Source organism: Apis mellifera, linkage group LG11 (genome assembly GCF_003254395.2).
Source record: "Apis mellifera strain DH4 linkage group LG11, Amel_HAv3.1, whole genome shotgun sequence".
Classification (NCBI taxonomy): domain Eukaryota; kingdom Metazoa; phylum Arthropoda; class Insecta; order Hymenoptera; family Apidae; genus Apis; species Apis mellifera.
Window position 1 is genome coordinate 16268602 of NC_037648.1, and position 21029 is coordinate 16289630.

General features: G+C 29.5%; 4 protein-coding genes across 8 annotated transcripts; 1 reads left to right on the forward strand and 3 right to left on the reverse strand.

Moving 5' to 3' along the window:
• Positions 1–1236: 1236 nt before the first annotated feature.
• Positions 1237–4311, reverse strand: LOC100576660 (FAD synthase). 2 transcript variants are annotated; one of them, XR_411830.3, is made up of 11 exons: positions 4094–4311; positions 3886–3980; positions 3684–3807; positions 3487–3611; positions 3271–3414; positions 3036–3175; positions 2753–2956; positions 2459–2653; positions 2070–2356; positions 1933–1972; positions 1237–1481 (listed from the first exon to the last, which is right to left on the reverse strand). XR_411830.3 is itself a non-coding variant. In XM_003251498.4 (11 exons), exons 1-9 carry the CDS (start codon positions 4212–4214, stop codon positions 2089–2091), a joined length of 1416 nt encoding a protein of 471 aa, XP_003251546.2. In that variant the 5' UTR covers positions 4215–4311; the 3' UTR covers positions 1237–1481; positions 1933–1972; positions 2081–2088. The 2 variants fall into 2 exon arrangements, 1 of the variants encoding a protein (XP_003251546.2); XM_003251498.4 differs by having other exon boundaries at positions 2081–2356.
• A 25-nt stretch (positions 4312–4336) lies between these two features.
• Positions 4337–7429, forward strand: LOC410286 (probable tRNA (uracil-O(2)-)-methyltransferase). Of its 2 annotated transcripts, XM_026443734.1 has the most exons (5): positions 4337–4476; positions 4709–4859; positions 5002–5094; positions 5289–6347; positions 6479–7429. In XM_026443734.1, exons 4-5 carry the CDS (start codon positions 5406–5408, stop codon positions 7367–7369), a joined length of 1833 nt encoding a protein of 610 aa, XP_026299519.1. In that variant the 5' UTR covers positions 4337–4476; positions 4709–4859; positions 5002–5094; positions 5289–5405; the 3' UTR covers positions 7370–7429. The 2 variants fall into 2 exon arrangements, with proteins under 2 accessions (XP_026299519.1, XP_026299520.1); XM_026443735.1 differs by lacking the exons at positions 4337–4476; positions 4709–4859; positions 5002–5094 and having other exon boundaries at positions 5339–5479; positions 5605–6347.
• Positions 7427–15901, reverse strand: LOC408332 (zinc finger protein 236-like). 3 transcript variants are annotated; one of them, XM_026443733.1, is made up of 24 exons: positions 15569–15899; positions 15386–15504; positions 15030–15257; positions 14734–14868; positions 14453–14617; positions 14092–14223; positions 13868–14011; positions 13673–13790; positions 13398–13540; positions 13022–13268; positions 12875–12953; positions 12646–12781; positions 12369–12508; positions 11919–12281; positions 11541–11775; positions 11094–11463; positions 10853–10965; positions 10512–10775; positions 10139–10425; positions 9853–10021; positions 9624–9736; positions 9290–9542; positions 8912–9191; positions 7427–8770 (listed from the first exon to the last, which is right to left on the reverse strand). In XM_026443733.1, exons 1-24 carry the CDS (start codon positions 15681–15683, stop codon positions 7662–7664), a joined length of 5457 nt encoding a protein of 1818 aa, XP_026299518.1. In that variant the 5' UTR covers positions 15684–15899; the 3' UTR covers positions 7427–7661. The 3 variants fall into 3 exon arrangements, 2 of the variants coding, with proteins under 2 accessions (XP_026299518.1, XP_026299517.1); XM_026443732.1 differs by having other exon boundaries at positions 15030–15311; XR_003305623.1 differs by having other exon boundaries at positions 8663–8770; positions 8912–9219; positions 15030–15311; positions 15569–15901.
• LOC726455 (mutS protein homolog 4) lies at positions 15569–20874 on the reverse strand. The gene is made up of 15 exons (XM_026443714.1): positions 20738–20874; positions 20568–20650; positions 20320–20474; positions 19942–20135; positions 19704–19825; positions 19412–19629; positions 19122–19319; positions 18836–19022; positions 18618–18757; positions 18447–18550; positions 18151–18370; positions 17856–18071; positions 17573–17781; positions 17307–17487; positions 15569–17174 (listed from the first exon to the last, which is right to left on the reverse strand). The coding sequence occupies exons 1-15, from the start codon at positions 20872–20874 to the stop codon at positions 16413–16415; spliced, it is 3126 nt and encodes a 1041-aa protein (XP_026299499.1). The 3' UTR covers positions 15569–16412.
• Positions 20875–21029: the final 155 nt, after the last annotated feature.

A 21029-nucleotide genomic window follows, 5' to 3' on the forward strand; every position in this document is an offset into this window, starting at 1 on the left:
CGAGGAAGCGACTGTAGATTCGGGAATTGGCGGAGAGAAGGGGAGACGCGAGGAACCAAAGAGTACCGAGGGGCGTCGCGTCGAGTAGAGAAGAGCTCCCCGATGTTCCGGGAGGGTGTCGGAGGGTGCAACAGGGACCGCGAACTTTAGGGTGGAGGTGGCACGCGAGAGAGTCGAAGCTTGGCTCCGCCTCCGGCACGCGACCAGCACGCGACCACTGCCATCGACCACGCCGCGCCTTTGGTCTAGGCCACCGCCACCGTCACCGCCGCCGCCACCACCACCACTACCACCACCACCACCACCACCGCCACCACCACCACCACCACTACCATCACCACCACCGCCGCCGCCGCCACCACTGCTACTTTGCCGTTACAGTTATCACAGGTTCTTCTCCTCATCTCCAGCTTCACCTACGATTACGCAAAGACCAACCCACGATTCGCATCATTTTCGACTCGATCTCGAACGTTTCCATTCTTTTTTTTTCACTTTTCATTTCAATGACTTTTTTTCTTCTTCTTCTTATAATCGTGCAATCTTTATACAAACGCTGTCAATGTTTCTTGTATAATTAATTTTGCAAAATTTATTCTTTTAAATTAAATTGTAAAAATTTATCGTATCAAATTTTTCAATTTTAATGTCAAACGATTTTGTATGATCCAATACGAAATTAAAATGATTCGATCTTACGGAATATCTAATTTATATAGAGATACGAATTTTTTTTTTTCATTCATTCTTTTTATTCTTTATATTTATCTTTTTCTTACTAATCACCTCGATCTTTTTTCGATCGGTCATTTTTATTGGTCAAAGAACGAGCCATAGTAACAAATCGATCAATTAAATAATCAATTAGTCAACCACTTAAACAGGTTACGCGCTTTGTCTTTTCCCAATCTTGTACCATCGACTTCTTCCTACTATTCTATTCTATTCTACTCTGGCGTAATCAATTTCAAACTTAAATGAAATACTCTGGTGAAATATGAGGCTCATTTCCGTCTCCCCACCTCCATCTTTTTTTTTCTCGCTCAACTTTTTCCATCTCCTCAATTTCTTTTTTTGTTTCGCGTCACTCCTGAATTACTCTTCGTTCAATTTTTTCGTTTTTTGCCGCAATTTCAACTACCATCGCTTATTTCGTATTTCCTTTCTTTCTTTTTTTTTTTTTACATCAATAACAACTAAATCGTCGACAAGAAGGAAGAGAAGAGAAAAAAAAGATATAGTATATATTTTATTAGTATTGTACAATGCCTTAAGCTAATGATCGATCATTACTCGAAAAAAAATTATATGTACTGATATATTACTAAAAATTAAATATCATAAATAACTAAAAATTAAATACCATTTAATACCAAACTGTATAATTATAGGGTATATTCTTTTGGTAAAAATTCATTTTCTTCTCCATCGATCTTCTTGATTCGTCTCTCAATTTCAGAACAGGCACATTCTCATCTATTCTAAAGGAAAATAATTAAATATTATTAATTAATAAATAACAATATTGACTCGAGATAATTAATATTAAAAAAAGAAGAAATTAAAATATTCGATTATTCGAATGATTTCTCTTTCCCAGGATGAGGAATAACTCGATGCGTTCTCTTTTTAATGGATAACTAATTTTAATCGTGCTTTTTTTCTTCCCATACCATGTATAAAAAAAGGAAAAATGAAAGGAAAGAGGGGAGAAAGAGAGAAAGCGAGAGTGAAAGCGAAAAAGAGAAAAAAGAATTATGATAATCTTTTTGTACATTCTAGGAATTAATTTTACAAATCTCATTATTCTATAATAATTCTAATTATTTATCTCAATTTTCAGTTCAATTTATATTCAATTAAATATAAAATTTATCCATTATAAAATACTAAAAAATTTTCTATTATCATTTCTATTAATAATACACTTACTTTCTTCCATTATTTTCTTGTTTCTTTTTTTACTTCATATCTACAACAAAAAATTCATTATATAGAAAACAATACATATATGTGATATAAGAATTAAGAACAAGAAAATAGAAAAAGAAATTTTTCAATTTTCTTACCTATTATTTACCTTATCGTTTAACTTTTTATCGTATAGTAAGGTAAAAAGAGAGAATTAAAGAAATTTTCAACATCTTTGTTTGTCCAATCGATAAGAGGAAAATGTACAAACTGCGTGGAACTGTCATTCAATCGTTCGAGATCATTATAAATTTCCTTTTCGTTATTCTTCAACCGTTTTCCAACCAATAATTTTCGTAATTCCGGCTTCGATAAGGCAAAATTTTTTATTGCACGAACAGCATCATTTTCCTCGTATTCCAATTTACATAATTCGACATTGTACCTGTCGATACAATAAATACAATAATTTAGTATTGATCAAATATCGAAATCGTGTTGATAGATTTGAAAAAGAATCATTTTAATGCGATCTCTTAATACTTACATATTCTTAATTTCATTAAAAAATTCATTAATTTCCGATTTTAAAATATCGGATTTAAAACAAATTGCACGCAGCTTCATCTTCGAACAATGTCGCAATTTGTTGCTAACGACACGAGCAAGGTGTATCATGATGATCGATTCTTCGCTACCGTCCAAATATATCCAAATTTCTTCAGGTTTCTCATAATAATTTCTACAAGGAGAAAAAGAGAAAGAAAACAAAGAAAAATTCGATGACGTTTTATAATCAATTACGAATAATCGATACTTTTTCCACTTGTAGAGGCATTACACGAATTTCTTGAAGGAATATTCATAAATTGATCGATGTTGGGACTTTTGAATCAACATTTCGTACTTCGATAAGCAATCCATGTGCGGTGTCCGATCATAATCTATCAAAATATTTGACGGTATACGATCGCAAAATATTTTTTTTGCCTTTTGAAGGTCGTTTTCATTCTCACTTTCAATAATTATACGCACTTTGTAATACCTATTTTTAAAACGTTTTTAATTTTTTATCAATTTCTTGAAAGATATAATATATATGATACATAGGTTATATCATTTACCTGTTACGTTCCGGATACGAGCCAAAGGTAACATTTGAAAATTCTAATGCAACTTTGCGTAAAATATCTGCAAACGATTCTTCTTTCGCATTTATATAAATTTCGGTTGTCGCGAATTTTTTACAATAAGTAAAAAATTCCTACAAAAATGATATTGTTACTTTCTATTGTTTCTTTAATTATATTGTAATTCACTTAAACAACAAATATTGTATATTAAACAAATATTGTATACCTTGCACAATGTTTGAAAAGATTTCTCAAAAAATATAGGTGATCCAGGAAATATATAAACATTTTCTATTATCACGTACGGATAAGTGAGCATTCGACCTGTAACTTCGTCTTTTCCAAATTTAAGTACAGCTTTTGTTGGTATCTGAAATTATGATTTATTTTGATTATTGCCTTGATTATATCGCTTATATTTTCTACTCTCATTATTAATTACATATGCCATTTTATAAGCAGGCAAAGGAAATGTTCCAAACAAGTCTTGCAAGTCGAAATAATTTTTTATAATATCCACCAACGTTGGATGATAATGCAACGTATCGTTAAAAGCCAATGCTATAGCTGTAAAATATGATTTCATTAGAAGAAAAACATTTATTATCTATTCTTAAAATTTTGAAAATTCAATTTAACCTTCATATGTAAGATCATCGTGAGTTGGTCCTATACCACCTGATGTAAAAACATAGTTGAACATTTTAGAAAAGTATTTTATTTCTTTCGCGATATCTTGAAGATTATCTCGTACGATTGCAATCTGAAAAAAATAAATAAATAAATAAATAAATAAATAAATAATCGAAATAGAAATTATTAACAGCAAAATTATACTCACTTTTTGAACTTTGACTCCATATTTATAAAGCAGCTTACATGCATAGAAATAATTGGTATCTTTTACTTGCGCTTTTAAAATTTCATCTCCAATTACTGTATAAAATCAATCAAAATCACAATTTAATCTCAATAAAAATAGAATATGCATGATATTTATAAAGATATATACATATATATATGTACACGTGTATATATATTAATGTTACCGATTATTCCAGCAGTTGGATGTCCTTCGCTACTTTTCATCCGAATTAATGTCCAATTCATGGTTGTTCGCCAATAACGTTTCAATAAAGTTTTTACTATGTATCGATGTAAATTCATCATAATGTTTTAACCTTACCATTAACAAGTATATACACAATACAACGGATAATGCTAAAAGATGATATCCTATACAGCGCCTCCAACTTGAACATCCTTCAACAATACAATTTGATTTGTGTATACTATGATACAATACATATCTATTCTCCTATATACATATATACTAAATTTACGAATGTATCCTTCAATTATTATATATCGAAAGAACTTAAATATTGTTGCAAAGTCATTTGATTATTCTAATCGTTGCATATATATATATGTACGTATTTTCAATGTTATTATTATTTTTTACTTAATTAAATCGAATATCTCTATTCATCGTTTTTTAAAAATAGTTTCTTTTTTTTTATTATTATTATATAGTATTCTACAAAAATAATCTTAATTAAAACTGAAATAAAAGAAAATGAATCTTAAAAGATTTTATATCTTGTTATTCTCATTAACATATTTATATAAAATAACAATATATTATTTGTAATATTTACTAGTGTCTTTCATCGTTTCTACATTAAGATGGCTAGTGCAAGATTACGAGAATCTGCTTTAAAATCGCCGAGACAGTTGTATAAATTTTTATTGCGAGAATGCGAAAGATTACCAAAGGAAGCGCAAGGATTTTACAGACATTCGGTTAAACAAGTAAATTCTATATCAATTTTCATATCGTTAAATATATTTAAAGATCACATATTAATCACATCGGTGTCCTATAATACTTGTGGAATATATTTCGCGTATAACCTATTTTATTTCTTCATCGTATTTTTTTCATTGTTTGTAGAATTTTAAACAACATTTAATAGAACCCGATAAAGAACGTGTTCAGCAAATTATGGAAAAAGCAATGCAAGATGCAGAATGGATAGTTAATAAGGTAATAAATTTTCATCAATATTATCAAATATTAATTTTTAATAATTTTTAATATTTTTAATAATTTGATTTTTTATATATATGTATGTATATATATATATATATATATATATATATATATATATATATATATATATATATGTATATATATATATGGATATTTTAATAATATAAATTTTTCAATATGATTTTTAGTACACTAAACCAAAAGGGACAAAGTAATAAACATGCAAAGATATTATCACCATTGTAGATACATTGTGTAATTTATTCTTTAGTAAAGGAAGAATTTGTAATTATTCTATTCAAGACATGGATTTCAAAACCATAATAAATGATCAAAATGAAATTAGTGCATCGCAATTTTTGAAAGCTATTGATATATGGTGTCGTAATCCTCAAATTATAAACCGTAGAATTCTAGCATCTATTGAAATATTGAATATCGAAATTAATTATGATATTTTTAAAATTTCCAATTATATTAATACTTTGGATGTTTCAATCTTAGGTATAAATCACCAAAAAGATGATATTGATAATAGAACGTTATTGGATGCTTTGCGCATTTTTGATCAAGTGGCTATTACAACAAATATGGAAAAAATCCATTTATATGTGACAAAACAATTGCCACGTACGCCACATATATTTTCTACTGGTATTGAATTTTTTTTAGTGAGCAAGGAAAGAGGTTGTGTAATAAATATTCACAAACCCTTTCTCGTACATAAACAATCTCTCGGTACCAGAATGCCATTTATGTTACAACAAGGAACAGATGGTTATATATCCATTAGTGTCCATCAAGTGAATAATATTATGTCCGATTTCAGCATTGAATGGTTAAAGAAAAAACTTCTTCCGTGTATCCTGAAATGGGCGAAAAGCGAATCCGGAACCCGGACACCGATTTCGTTATCTTCATTGAATTTCGTATCAACTGAAAAATATGCAAAATTATATTGCAAATTGAAAGAAAAATATGGTATAAAATTGATAAAGAATTGGCCTGAGAATACAGATCCAATAAAATTTGTTTATGAAGATATTGCAATTGCTACTTATTTATTATTGTTATGGGAAAAAGAGAGATTCGAAAAGGGAATTAATAATTTACAATCATTTCTTGATTTGGGATGTGGTAATGGTTTACTCGTACATATTTTATTCAGTGAAGGTCATCATGGATTAGGAATCGATTTACGAAAAAGAAAAATATGGGATTTGTACCCACCTGAAACTCCATTACAAGTATGTATAAATTTAATAACTAATCAAATTTATCGTTTCAAAATTTGTTATTTTGTTTATATATATATGTATGATGTATATATAGAATGAAAATATAATTGAAATGAAATTCACTAACTCATTTTATATAGGTTTGTACCATTGTTCCATCTTCTGAAACGATATATCCGGAAGTAGATTGGATTATAGGGAATCATTCGGATGAATTAACACCGTGGATTCCTATAATTGCTGCACGTAGTTCCAGCAATTGTCGTTTTTTCTTGTTACCTTGTTGTTCGTACGAACTTAATGGAACAAAATATCAAAGATATTGTGCCTCTAAAAGTCAATATTCCGAATACATTGATTACGTGAGAAGTATATGCGTTCAATGTGGATTCACGACGCATCTCGATAAATTAAGAATCCCTTCCACTAAACGAATATGTCTGATTGGATGGGAAAGAACGTATGAAAACGTTAAAAATTTAGAGGATCGTATTAAACAAATATTAAGTGCAAAAACAACTTTAACTAAACAAAAATATGAATCGAATAAAAAAATCGGTGATACGACGGAAGAATGGACTTGTGATTTTAAGCCAAGGGACAAAGTAGAAAAAGTACGAAATTGTACGCAGTTGGATAAAACGTTAATTACGAATATTGTTAATATCGTATCAAGTCAGTTACTTCACGAAGGTTGTACTATATACATCGAGGAAACGCCTAAAAAGTTTTGGAATGCTGGTAGATGTCTTGAACTACGTGAAGTCGTTGAATCGATTCCAAAAGAAGTTATGATGCAGTTGCGAAAAGAATATGGAGGTCTTCAAACGTTATTAAAAAATCACAGCCATATATTTCGTGTTGCTCAAGGAAAAGTGGAATTTAATATACCTGGAATAGAAAGAATTAATGAAAAATCGAAAAAAAAAAGATTATCGTTGCCACAAAAAAAAACCAAATCTTGTTGGTTTTACGAAAATCATCCGAATGGTTGCCCTGCAACTGAAACAAAATGTAATTACAAACATTAATAATAATTTTATTTTAACAAAAAACAATTGTTTCAATATTAAAATGTAATATTAATATTACACGTTAAAAATTTATTTTCACTTTCATACAAATCGACGAATTTTATACATTGGACGCGATCAGATTATATTTATTCGTAAAATATTACGAACCAATTATTTAACTTATATATTGGAAGAACATCGAATATTTATTATTGTCTCTATCATTTCATCGATATTCTGAAATTATCAAAGTCGTCGTAAAGTTAATGAAAAATTAAATCAATAATAATTTATACCGGTTGCATATTCATTCTTTAAGAAGTTCAACAAACGATATATTATCTAAATTTAGATTCTTAGTTTCGATCGTGTTTTCTTGATTATATGTTTTGGGTAAGAAAGATTGACGCACGCGATTCCATTTCTTCGTGTCGACAGTATCCAATTGATGAACACGTTTCACGTGCGTTCGAAGATTGCCTTTTTGCGTAAAGGAATATTCACAATACGAACAAGCATACGGACGATCACCAGTATGATGTTTTTGATGCATCTGTAAAGTCGATTTTTGAGCAAATGATTTTGTACATAAATCACACTTGTATGGCCTTTCACCGGTATGAATTCGTTTATGTCTTTCGACTTGATAAGGTTTTGTAAATGTTTTCCCACAAATATCACATTCCTTCTTGGATGAATTCCCTTTAATTGTCACTTTATCCGATACTGTTGGCAACACTTTTTGCGCAGGGATCTTTGAAAATGATTCTAATTGCGGTGTCAGCGTTGGTACCGTTAAAAGACAATTACTACTCGATGGTGTCTTTAACATCAATTCTATATGATTTTCGTTCTTATTAGTATTTTCATTATTAGTATCGGACGCCAGACTAGATGTTGTTAACGTACACTCAGCATCGGAAATTATAGTCGGTCGATGATGATGCAAATTGTCATTTGACGATTGTGGAAGTAACGATTCTTCGGTTTGAATGGTAACGAGACCATTTGTTAAAAGAAAATGTAAATTGGTAACTAAATGATTGTTTTCGTTTATCGACACGATTGTTTGATTGTTGTTTGATGCGACACCTTCCGCGTCGAAGTTAATTTGATCCGATAAACAGGAAGCAGCCGTTTCGATACTATATGCATCTAAATGGGAAATTAATCCTGTTTGCGAAAGCTGTTCCTGCGATAATTGTTGCTTTGCATCAAAATTGTTTACTTCCTTCTCCTTTCTGTCACATTTTTCAAGATTAGCTGCCACTTCGGCTATAGCCGTAACTTTTAAATGTTTTTGTTTTCTTTTTGGATTATCTTTGTATTCACGTGCATGTTTCAATAAATGCACTTTTCTATGACCGGAAGTTCGAAATCTCGAATCACAAATAGGGCATTTAAACGGTTTTGAACCTTTAAAAAAAAAAGAGAGAAAAAAAAAAAAGGAAAAAAAAATGCGAAATCAAACGATTTACGAAAATATATGAAAAATAGTTAAAAGTACATGTGAATATTCTTTCTCGAAATAAATTCACAATTAATCATTCTACTTACCTGTATGTAAACGCATATGAACTTTCAAACTACCTTTGGTCGCAAACAAGCTGTTGCATACGTGACAACGAAATGTTTTCTTTCCGGTATGAACTTTCGTATGTGAATCCAAAGTACATTTTACAGCGAAACTTTTGTTACAGTAATTGCACTTGTACGGTCGTTCTCCTGTGTGCGTACGTGTATGTCTTATGAGATCACTTGGTTTGCGAAATGTTTTCGGGCAATATTTACACTTATTCGTATATTCCTTCCGTTCCTTTTCCTCGACCAAGATATTCTATATGACATGTATATAATAATTTTCGCTGAACAATCCTTTGTTATTTCTTCGTTTTTTTTTTTTTTTCTTTTTTTCATATTGTTCTAACAACTTACTTCCACTCGATCCATTACTTCTTTCTCTGCTACCGTATCTAACAGAACTTTTTCCGAAACTGCAGAATCTGCATCTATTATGATATTTAAAGACGAATTTACAACTGGTTGCATCTCGGATGAAAGCGTTGAATTTTCTGCCGTGCTATTTATTTCTGATGCATTCCATATCGGAATCTCATGAATTTTAGAGTGCGATTGCAGTTCGATCTTATCGTTGAAATATTTGTCACACGACGAACATTTATATAATCTATAAATATATAAACGAAAAGTAAAAAAATAAAAATGATTAATCGTAATCTACGCTAAAATAATTTTTCACATAGCTCACTGTTTAATAAAATGAATCTTCGAATGTCTATTTAATCCAGCATTTGTGTAAAATTTTGAAGAACATTCCGTACATTGATATTCTTTTGTTCCACGATGGCTTGTCAAATGTTCCTAAAAAATATATTTTTATTTGATTTTTTATAATTACCATATTTATAATTATGATAAATATAAAAAAAATTCTTTTAAAAAAAGAAAATATTTATTGTTTATTTAAAAATATTTACTTTCAATGCAATTGTTGTGAATCCTTGTTGGTTACACATGTGACATTGTAATAAAGATTGCCCACGAGATATTTTACTCGTAGCGACTTTAATTTCTGTAACATCGGATGGTAAACTGCGCGTATTTGATTGAGCCTTGAAATTTTGCGATGTTTCTCGAAATTCTTCTCTATGCATATTAAATATTTGTTTATTTTAAATTTGTCCATAAAAAATCATATTATAGAAAATTATTGTTTTCACATAATATATATAACAAATATCAGAAATTAAACAATTAACTTACGTAAAAAATATCGGATTGATTGTACATTGCTTATGGATGATATTACTCTTGTGAGTTTCTTCTATTGCAAATTTATCCTCTATCCCCTCTTTTCTAGGAAAATTTTGCTGAGAAACAAATACTACCGCTTGCATACCAGATCTCTCTGTTTGTTCAACGTTCGTATTATCTGATGTCGTAACACAAACAGAAAGTTCATGTTCATTTTTCGCATTTATTTTAGGCAATATACTCGCCATATTAGTTGAATTTCTTGTATCTAAACCGATGTCGATTTCAGCGTCCGACTGATATAAATAAAATTATTATTCTTTCAATTCTTTTTCTAGTAAGGATATTCATATAGAAGGCAATATTTTTTTTTTTGTCTTACTTGCAAAGCAATATGATCCATCTCAAATGAATCTAATTGTGACGAAAAAACGTGTTCTCTAGATGTTTCTACATTACTATTACTATTATCGCTATTATTATTTTCATATATTACATTCATTACAGGCTGTTGTTCTTTCATATGATCGAAATCATTCGTGTTTGTATTATTCGAATTTCTCGACTGATTACTCCCTAGGTTAAGATTCATCCCTATATTAAAAAATTGTTGATTCAATGTTTCTTCTATTTCTCGTATGCTTTCCTGTAATCAAATACAAATTTAATCGCAATGAATTCTTTTATTTTTTTATTGGCAAATTAACAACACAATATACATACTGGTGTAAGTGTTTGGTCGCCGGAATAAATCGGCAATGTAACTGAACCAGCTTCATCGGCGTGTAATATCTGTGAATTTTCAAGACTCGTTACAGCTATTCCCGATATGTTCTCTAAAAACAAAAAAAAGGGACAAGAAAAGGGGGAGGGGGGGAGAGAGAAATGCGTGTATAAGTGTACATATTTACAATTTAAAAAATAATTTCTTGATACTTAAAATATATAGAAATTTGAGACGTACGATTAATAAATGTCGTGGCATCGCAATTCGTCGGTAAAACGGCTCTTATTTTTTCTTTTTCTTCGGTTATGTTTTGAAACTCGGGGAAAGTTTGTGAAAACTCTGACCCAAGTTGTGATTGAAATGATAATTCAACTGATCCAAGTCGAGAAAGTACAAGATTATCTGAAAATGTAGAAGAGGATGTTGTGACGATGGCGGGAGTAGTAGTAGTGGTGGTAGCAATATTGGTGGTAATGGTGGAATTAATAGTTGTGATAGAGACAGAAGAGGAAGACGATTCGAGAGCCGCTTCCTGTTTAGAATTTTCCTTCAAATTCAATTTATCTGAAGACTGTTCTTGAATCCTGATTTTCTGTTGTTCTAGTTGCTACAAATTTAAAAAAAATATAATTATTAACGACGAATCCAATTTTTATTTTCTTCTTTTTCCGCAAGATACCATACCCGTTGTACCAATTCATGTTTATGTATTTTCATGTGTTTCCGACAATTGACGTAAGTTTTAAAAGTTTTGTGACAATACGGACACATGAACGGTCTTTTATTACTGTGAGTAACCATGTGTCTTTTCATGCTGCTTTGCGTTGAAAATTTTGCATTACAAAGTGAACAGCCATATGGTCTCGAATCCTCATGAGTATGCAAATGCGATTTTAAAACGCTATTCGATGTAAATCTCCTGAAATGATTCATTAATCACTTGTTTATCGAATTGGATACTTTAATACTGATGTACGCATCACAAAAATAAGAAATTCATTGGATGCATCTTTGAAAATGAAAAATAGTATTTGTATGTAATATATGTATACATATACATACCTATCGCATTTTGTGCATTTGTACGGACGTTCTCCCGTATGACGACGATGATGCTGCTTCAAATGACTAATCTTTCTGAACGCTGCCTGACAAATCCAACACTTGTGCGGTCTGGTTTGATCGATAGTTCCGTCGTAAGCACGTTTTTCTTTCGAAGATATTTGTGCTACACAAATTTTGTTTCCCACATCGTTAATTAACAACGGTTCTTGTAAAATTACTTGAGGTACTAGAGTTTCCGCTTCTTGTGATAATTTTGATTTATTTTTTATTTGAGTTTTCGATTGATTAGTAGACTGGATATCAGTGTCAACTGTGATGTGCATATTGGAATCCTTATTATTATCAGATTTTGCGTGTAATCTGTAATTGTAAAATGTGTAAATATTTAAAATTTATCAATTCTATTGTAATAAAAAAAAAGAAAACGTCTGTAAACTGTTTACTCACCTAGTATGAGCAATTAAACTACCATGAGAGACGAATGTTTTGTCGCAAGAATTACAAACGTATCTTTTGACACTTGAATGTGTGCGTTCGTGTGCTATCATAGTAGATTTCAAAGCGAACGAACGATAACAATAGGTACACTAAAGATACAGTCAAGTATAGTATAATATACTATAATATTTCATATAGAAATATGTTTAAGATATGATTTTTTTATGATAAAAAAATACATTAATTATTATTATTTCATAATAAAATATATATTAATTATATATACCTTAAAAGGTTTTTCTTGTGTATGTACACGCAAATGACGAATCAGATCTGATGGTTTCTTGAATTCTTTGTGACAAAAAGTACACGCGTACCATCTTACATTTCCTACGCATCGTTGTTTTATCGTCAAATATTTTCTAGAAGAATGATTTGAAAAAAAAAAATGATATCAACTTTTTGTAATCAATGAATTATTTTTGTATAAATGTATTTGGTATATAATGGATTACCTCGTATCACCGTCAGGTGCTCGATCCAATAATGTGACAAAATTAATACGAGCTCCAAATTTTTTTGCTTCTGATACACCTTTGATAAAAAAAATTTATAAATAGCGAAAAATAATTTTATCATTTATTATTAAAAATAATTCATACCTTCGGAAATAATTTTATTTTTACTGGATAGACCACTGTTTTTTAATGCTTGTTGTAGTATATCTTTCTTGGACGCATTTTCTGGTAATAAACAAGATTGAAAATTTGATGATTCCGTAGTTTGATGCGCATCAGATTCCAAAGATGCTAATTGTGTGATAACGTTATCCACGGTCGCACGTATATCGGACTCCATAGTATCAGTTGGAAAAGTATCATCGTTAACAGCAACATCATTCACATTTCCCTAAAAATTTCATATATTTTATAATACATTTTAATAAAAATTACATTTTATAAAATACATTTTAATAATACATTTTATAAAAATAAAAAGCTATAATACGAAGTGTCAGACAACTTAATAATAATTTACCTCATTTATGTCGGTATGCATACGTTTCATATGACTATTTAAACTACCGACCTTTTTAAATACACATGAACAATAATTACATTTATATATAGGTTCTCCTTCTGGGATATTATGAACTCTCATTATATGAGCATTTAAATTACCTGCAAATAGATATATATTGATCTATAAATAATTAGATAAAACATCAGAGAATACACATAATTTAAGTGCTATATCAGTGCTATATAATGCAAATAATAAATATTATAAATAATTTTTGTGAAAAAATTTACCTTTTTGACTAAATTTGGCATTACAAAATTCGCAAGCATGAGGTCGAATACCGTTATGTTGCCATGTATGAATTTGCAATGAACTTTTTTGCGTGAATGCACGACCACATACTGTACACTTTGAAATCGAGCAAAAATTAAATTATTTATGTACTTAAAAATATAACTAAATTAAATTAAAATTATTTTAATTACTTTAAAGGGTTTTTCACCAGTATGCACTCTAATATGCCGCATTAATTGACTTGGTTTTTGAAAAGATTTCAAACATATGGTACACTTGTACATCGTTTTGTGTTTTGTTCCCTTTTTTGTCTGTTTTACTACTTTTGTCTGCAACTAATTAAAATATAAACTATGCAAACATCGTCACGATAATCATAATTACACGACATGGTTATCATTGATAATAATCTTACCCTATAATGTTCACGAATATGAAGCCTGTACAAAGCTGGTTGACTAAATTGTTTATTACATAATTTACATTTTCGCATTTCCTCCATTGCCCATTTTTCTCCATGAAGTTTTAAATGTGCATCCAATTGAGTCTATAATATTTATATATTCATTATATATTTTTACATATTCATTATCATATCAATAAATAAACAATTAAATATTTTAATTTTTATGATTCAAAAAAATCATAATCAAATCATTTGTTATATCCTTTGTTTTTAACAAATTAAAATAAAAATATATGTCGTGAATAAATCAATTAATAATAATAAAGTCATTAATTATTATTAGTATTAATTATTATTAATTAATACTGACTTTTGTCGAGAAGGCATCTTCACATTCTGTACAAAATAAATTTTCTTCTTTTTCATGTAACAACATATGAGATTTCAAGCTAGCCATTCTTGCAAATTTTTTTCCACATTCTGGACATTTTGGTTCACCTGTATTATGCGTTGCCATGTGTAAAGTAAAATTTGACTGCAACAAAAAATAAGATTTATACACGTTATATTCTCGTTATATCTCGTAAATAATTTTTCAACATTGTAAAATTGTTGCATAAAACATCGAATAATAAATAAAATTATTATTACCGGTACATTGAATGATGCAGAACATTTTGGACATCGATGTGGTTTTTCTTCTGCATGATTTTCCATATGTTTTCGATATAATGTTTGTTTAACAAATTTTTGATGACAAATTTCGCATGTTAAACTTTCCGAATCCTATGATATAAAAAAGAAATTTTTTATTTATTTGAAATAAAATAAACCAAAACAGCTTATAAAGAGATATCTTTATGCGATGAAAAATCTACTGCTATACACAATTTTTAATCACATAAAGAAAAATAGAACATATATAATTTAAATATTGAATTAATTACTTCTAAATTTATTTTATTTTTCTTGGGCCTTCCAAGATTATGTTTTTTTACAGTTACATTTGTTGTATTTTGTTTACAAATCTTTTCCTCTTTTTTATCAGTTAATGAATCATCCACAGAAAGAGACTGATATTCCTGAGAAATTACTTTTTTGTCTTTTACTTCTTTATATAATTGTAATTTCATTCGATCAATATTATCAGAATTGCCCTCAAAATTTTGCGATACCTGCTGAAATTCTGAGTCATTGACAATATTTTCAACATTTATTTGAAAAACAGGCTGAAATGGTATACGATTCAAAAATAAAAATTTCGTCTATAAAAAGAATAATAAAATATAAAACAAGAATATACCGAATGCAATATTAAATTCCCATTTAGATTTTTTATATCGACCAATGATGAAGTTGTTTCATTTTGTCCAACAAGCATAACTGGAGTTGCAACAATTTCTAACATACCGTCTTTATGTTCTGTAAAGGTTACAATAAATGGTAAGTTACAAACATAATTGCATATTTTATTATTCACACTTACCAGTTACTGCCAAAAGTGTTCTACCATCTTCAGTAGCAACAAGATTTATAGGTATTGTTTCCATATGTGGAGTTTCTGTAACTATATTGTGTCGCGTTAACATTTTTTGTATCATTTAAAATGAGATATGATTCACAAAGAAAATAATTCTTTGCATATAATCGCACAACAACGAAAAAAACGATAATAATATTCAAAAGCACTAAACACATTTACAAAGATCTCTCATTATATTAAATATTTTGTAAAAGTTTTGACATAATTCAAATATTTGAATTTCTTTTCAAAGAAGCATAATTCAGTTTGTTGCCAAAAATGAAGTTAACCTATACTTTTATGACGTAAGAGGTTAATTTCAGCGATAGGTGTCATTAACATTCACTAACGTCAATAAAGAAACATGAAAGAGTGTGAAAGAAAGAGGGAGTACGCTAAAAAGGAAGAAAAAAAGAAAATAACGATAGGTATATGTTTAAATATAAAAACAATTTTTCAAATATAGACATTAGGAAACGAAAGAAGTTAAAAATGAGAAAAATCAAAATAAATAGATAATGAAAGCATGTAAATTAAAATATTTTTAATCTGCGATATTTCACTAGTGATATTTCACTAATTCAGATAATACATTTAACGCAATTAATACAAAGAATAGAATATATATACATAAAAAGCGTAAAGGTAAATGAACCAAATATTATTTATGCGGTGTTTCGATATTTTATTTAAACATGTATCGAGGAAAATAAAAATAAATATACGTGTAAATACATGAAAAATTGTAAAAAAGAATAAAAAAAAATAATATAAGTATTTTCAATCTTATTAATTCAATCGTATTATTTTAATTTGTATTTGGAGAAATAGCGAACGCTTCAAAATCATCATTCGAAAGACAATACTCGTACAATTTAGATGATTTCGATATTGTACTTGACATTGACATTTGTACTGGCAATAATTCATCATGTGATGGAATAAACGATGAAGATGAATTATTCGTAATGGAACAAATTCTTTCGATAGAATCATTCTGAGATTCTGCACAAAAACTACATTTTAAATTATCCGACGTAGAACATTTTTCAAATTTATTCGAAATATTTTCAGTTGTTATGGAATGAAATGACAAAGAACGAGATGAATTAAATGTTCGATTTGGTGATATATAATATTCGTTAGACAAATTATTATGACGATTGATAGTTTCATTTTGAATCTCAAGAGTTTTCATCGATTCGCTGTTACACGCAATATGAGTTGAGGCAGAAATTTCTTTCGACTCGATATTTATTGTACTTTCATATTGTTCCATTTCATTGAAATTTGTTCTAGAATACATCGTTACGTCAGATACAGTATCCATCGAATGTTTACTCATATTGTTTTCCTGTATATCAATTTCATTTTCGTTTGTCATTTTTTCATTTTCTTGTACATTATCTTTGCCACCTTTTTGTTTCCAAAGTTTTACGAAATTTTGAATGAGCAAAGTCACTTGTTCCCAATTAAGCTCATCATTTTCTAAAAGTTCGTACAAACTAATCAAAGTGTCATAACATGTCTTTTCCCATATATCCGATTTGGTTGTAATTCGATCGATAATCTATCAAAAATTTACATAATAATATTAATAATAATATGTAAAATATAAATAATAATGTATTAATAATATAACACGAATTATAGATAAATAAAAGATAAATAAAATATATATATATATACATACTATACTTACTATTCGTTCAGAAGCATATTTTCGTGCTTTCTCTGTAACTGTTTTCGGTAAACCAGATAATTCAGCTAAAACGATACCGTAATCGTCAGTAGGTGCTACGCCAGATTTCAATCGATGAGTATAAGTTAATCGATAATGATCGGTTTTTGATCCTTGAACATTTATTGTTTCAAAATATTGACTAGAAAAGATAATTTGAAAAGAAAGTATCCAATTGTGAAAATTGGAGAAATATTTATAAATAATATATAGAAGAATATAGATACTTCATCACATTGAAGTATAAATCTCCTAATTTAGTTAGATTAAAAAAATGAGTCGCGGCAAAAATAAAAGCGGTTGTATTCAAAAGTTTTTCACATATAGCCCAGGCGATTGAAGCACCTTCTTCGATGGCAGTACCTTTGCATAATTCATCTAAAATAATCAGTGAAGTTGGCGTGATAGATCGCAAAATATACTGCGCTTCTTTCATCTAAAAGACAAAAAATTTACTTTTTTTAGTGCAATGACAAAAAAAAATGTATTTAAATAAAAAAAGAAAATTACTTCAAGAGAAAATGTAGATGCATTGCATTCAATATCATCGCGAGTAACTATCTTGCAGAATATAAGATTTGTTATACGAAACGTTGCTTGCTTGGCCGGTACAAAGCAACCGAGTTGTGCCATTATTTGTAATAGAACAATTTGTTTAAGATAAGTCGATTTGCCACTCATGTTAGGTCCAGAAATTATGCATAGATTTTTAGGTATCGAAGCATGCTGTAATAAATAAGAGTAGATGAAAAATTACAATGTGAAAATAATTTGTAATGTTAAATATCGAAGAAAGATAAATTACAATATTATTGGGTATGGGACTATCGAGACCGAAAACATCCATTATTGGATGTCTTGAATCAATTAATTCTAATTTTGAGCCAAACGATGGCCTCACGTATGTTTGAAGAGAGCTGATTTGAGCTAGGGACGTTATTAAATCCAGTTCTGCGATATCCGCATTCAATTGAAATAAACAGCCAATATATTCTCTAATGTTTTGCAGCAAATCACAAAGGAGTCTGTTAATACATAATTAATATATAATTAATAAAATATTATTTTTAGTTAAAAACAAAGATCCATCATTGTACTTACACGTTACTCATTAAATGCAATTCCTCGCATGCAATCTTACATTGTTGACTCAACGTTGCAAGCGCATTTGTAGTCATAGTATATACTCGTTTACTCTTTCGTACCTATGCATTACATGTATTGTTGAGAGAAATTATTCGCTAATAATATTAACATGTTATTCATAATTACCTCTATGAATTCAGATGGTGGATCAAAAATTTCAGCATTTGAATTTCGAGGTAACATCATTTGAATATGATAACCAAGATTAGCATTGCAGCTTAAAGATAAATTAAATTTGTACTTGGATGCTAAATTTTCCACCATAGCTATCGACAGAAAGGAAACAAAGATGAGTTATTTTTCTCTAAAAAAAAAAAAAAAAATATCATTAATTCGATACCGACTTTTCATATCGTCGATTAATTCGCAATACGTTTGTCGAGCTATATCTAACAGATCATTAATTCCTGCTCTGATAGCGAAGCAACGTTGCATATTCGAGGACGTGTATCCAGTTACAGATCTTGCATCTGGATGTACCGTTTCAAGAATTCTTTCTTGCATTAATCGGTATTCGTCAATTTCCAATTTCTAAGAGAGAAATACAACAAATGATAAAAATTAATAAATGAATTAATATTCGTAAATATGGATATGTAAAAAATTTAATGGAATTAATTTATAACAAACCTTTTGAATTTTGCAAAAAAAATCACTTTCGCCGGTTAATAATATCTTTCCTAGTTCAGGTATAACATCTAATAAATTTTTCAATAATAAAACGTAATTTAAATTTTGCTCTGCGTTTTGCACATTATTTTCATGTAAAACAGGAGTTATCGATAAAAGTAAAAGTCTATCAGCGCCGTAAAGCCGTCGTACGAGAGGCTGGAATAATATTTTGAAATTAAAAACGTTAAGAGATATTGAAAAGATATTTTTGAAAAAATATATATAATCGATAAGATCAATATTTTAACCTGAATAAGTGCACGTAATGAACGATTGGACACAAGCTCGCCAACGGCGGCTTGCCGCTCGAGAATTACGCGTTCTTCGCACGGAGGTTGAAGTATGTTCGCGCGTAAAAGTTTTCTACCCATTGGTGTTGAACAACGATCCAAGCTACCCAACAAACTAATGTTTCGTTGACCACATTGCGACTGTACCAATTCCAAGCTCCGTGCGCTTTCCAAATCTATCAATTTCCATTTGCCATTTATATTTTCTATCATATTTCTATCGTAATCTCTTCTCATTCATAATTATTACCTATATTGGTAGCGTTCGGTGATCCTTGAAACTCAATTTTCATAGATTTTGGCGTGTAAACGATACGCTGAGCATATTCGACGTATTTTAATAGCGATGCGGCTGCAGCTAACGCGTAATATCTGTAACCCATGTTTAAACATGTTGTTATATAATTAATATTTTCATAATCATTTCATAATCATTGTAATCAATGATACATCACGCATGATCAAATTGTTAGCGATATAACATATACTTTTGTTTAATGAATAGTTCAACCGACGAATATACGGGATTACAAAGAGATTTTATTCGTTCAAATCCGATTGTGTCGTTGAAGTGTACACGAGATATTGGTGTTACTTCTATCTCGGAAAATTTGTCTATTATTAAGCTATACAGGATATTTCTACTCGTGTTACGTTCGCACATCGTATCTGGCATCAAAACCTAAAATATTTAAAACATGAAACGAGCGTGTATTACCCTCGAAGAATCGACTAAAAATAATGTAGAAGAGATATAATATATCGCATAAAAATAAAGATGTAAATATATCGTTGAAAAAGCATTCAACCAATTTTAGATTCATTAGATTTCATCAGATTTGTTCGTCTTATATTCACAGACTTACTTCTATCGGATCGAACAAATACAATTTGCTTAACGTATTAATATAAGTCTGTGAATCGCTGATTTGACAAAGAATCAAATGGGAACAACGAATATTCAACGCTGCCATGCCAACTTCGAATCTCGCATCACCTCGGCCGGTTGTTAACGCTGTTCATTTCGTATTATATTAATTAGTCTGTATTATATCTTCTAAAAATTTTTTACAAGCATAGAGAAAAAAATAAAGAGAATAAAAAAAAAATTTACCGAGAACAGTGCTACCGGTAACAGATTCAAACAAACTCGAGCCTGTAGTAGTTCTAACACCTGTAGTGGTTCTTGTTCCCGATCTAGAAATTACCGAGCATCGTATGCTTATATTATTGTCATTGAAATGCATTACTTGATCACGAATTTTTTTCATCATTCATGCTTACTTGGAAAAATAATTTCGTGATACACTGGTTAACAAAGACGACGATGTAGGGATCCGTTTTTTACGTACTGCATTTTCAAATTTTTTATTTTTCGAAGTGACAGCCGATTTCCAATTTTTCCCCAGCTTTTTTTCCATATCAAATTCAAACTCTATCCAAAATATAAAATAAAAGAGAGAAAAGGAAAGAAAGATAAAAAATATAAATTAAATGGAAGGAATTTAAGAAAATAACAGATTTATCGTTGAATCTATTAATAAAAAATTCAAAGAAAATAGAATTGGTTAAATTT

Bases quoted from the DNA above. Each gene is read 5' to 3' on its own strand.
- LOC100576660 (XM_003251498.4), bottom strand. From the start codon at position 4,214: ATGATGAATTTACATCGATACATAGTAAAAACTTTATTGAAACGTTAT. The intron at 3,415-3,486 runs GTAATTAATAAT...TCATAATTTCAG, and splicing joins CTGCTTATAAAATGGCATAT to ATACCAACAAAAGCTGTACT. The intron at 2,654-2,752 runs GTAATGCCTCTA...TTCTCCTTGTAG, and splicing joins TATTCCTTCAAGAAATTCGT to AAATTATTATGAGAAACCTG.
- LOC410286 (XM_026443734.1), top strand. From the start codon at position 5,406: ATGGATTTCAAAACCATAATAAATGATCAAAATGAAATTAGTGCATCG. The intron at 6,348-6,478 runs GTATGTATAAAT...CATTTTATATAG, and splicing joins CACCTGAAACTCCATTACAA to GTTTGTACCATTGTTCCATC.
- LOC408332 (XM_026443732.1), bottom strand. From the start codon at position 15,683: ATGATACAAAAAATGTTAACGCGACACAATATAGTTACAGAAACTCCA. The intron at 15,312-15,385 runs GTATATTCTTGT...ATACCATTTCAG, and splicing joins GGAATTTAATATTGCATTCG to CCTGTTTTTCAAATAAATGT. The intron at 10,776-10,852 runs GTATGTATATTG...ATTTGATTACAG, and splicing joins GCGACCAAACACTTACACCA to GAAAGCATACGAGAAATAGA.
- LOC726455 (XM_026443714.1), bottom strand. From the start codon at position 20,874: ATGGAAAAAAAGCTGGGGAAAAATTGGAAATCGGCTGTCACTTCGAAA. The intron at 19,023-19,121 runs GTTTGTTATAAA...TTTCTCTCTTAG, and splicing joins TTTTTTGCAAAATTCAAAAG to AAATTGGAAATTGACGAATA. The intron at 18,371-18,446 runs GTAAGTACAATG...ATGTATTAACAG, and splicing joins TTGCATTTAATGAGTAACGT to ACTCCTTTGTGATTTGCTGC.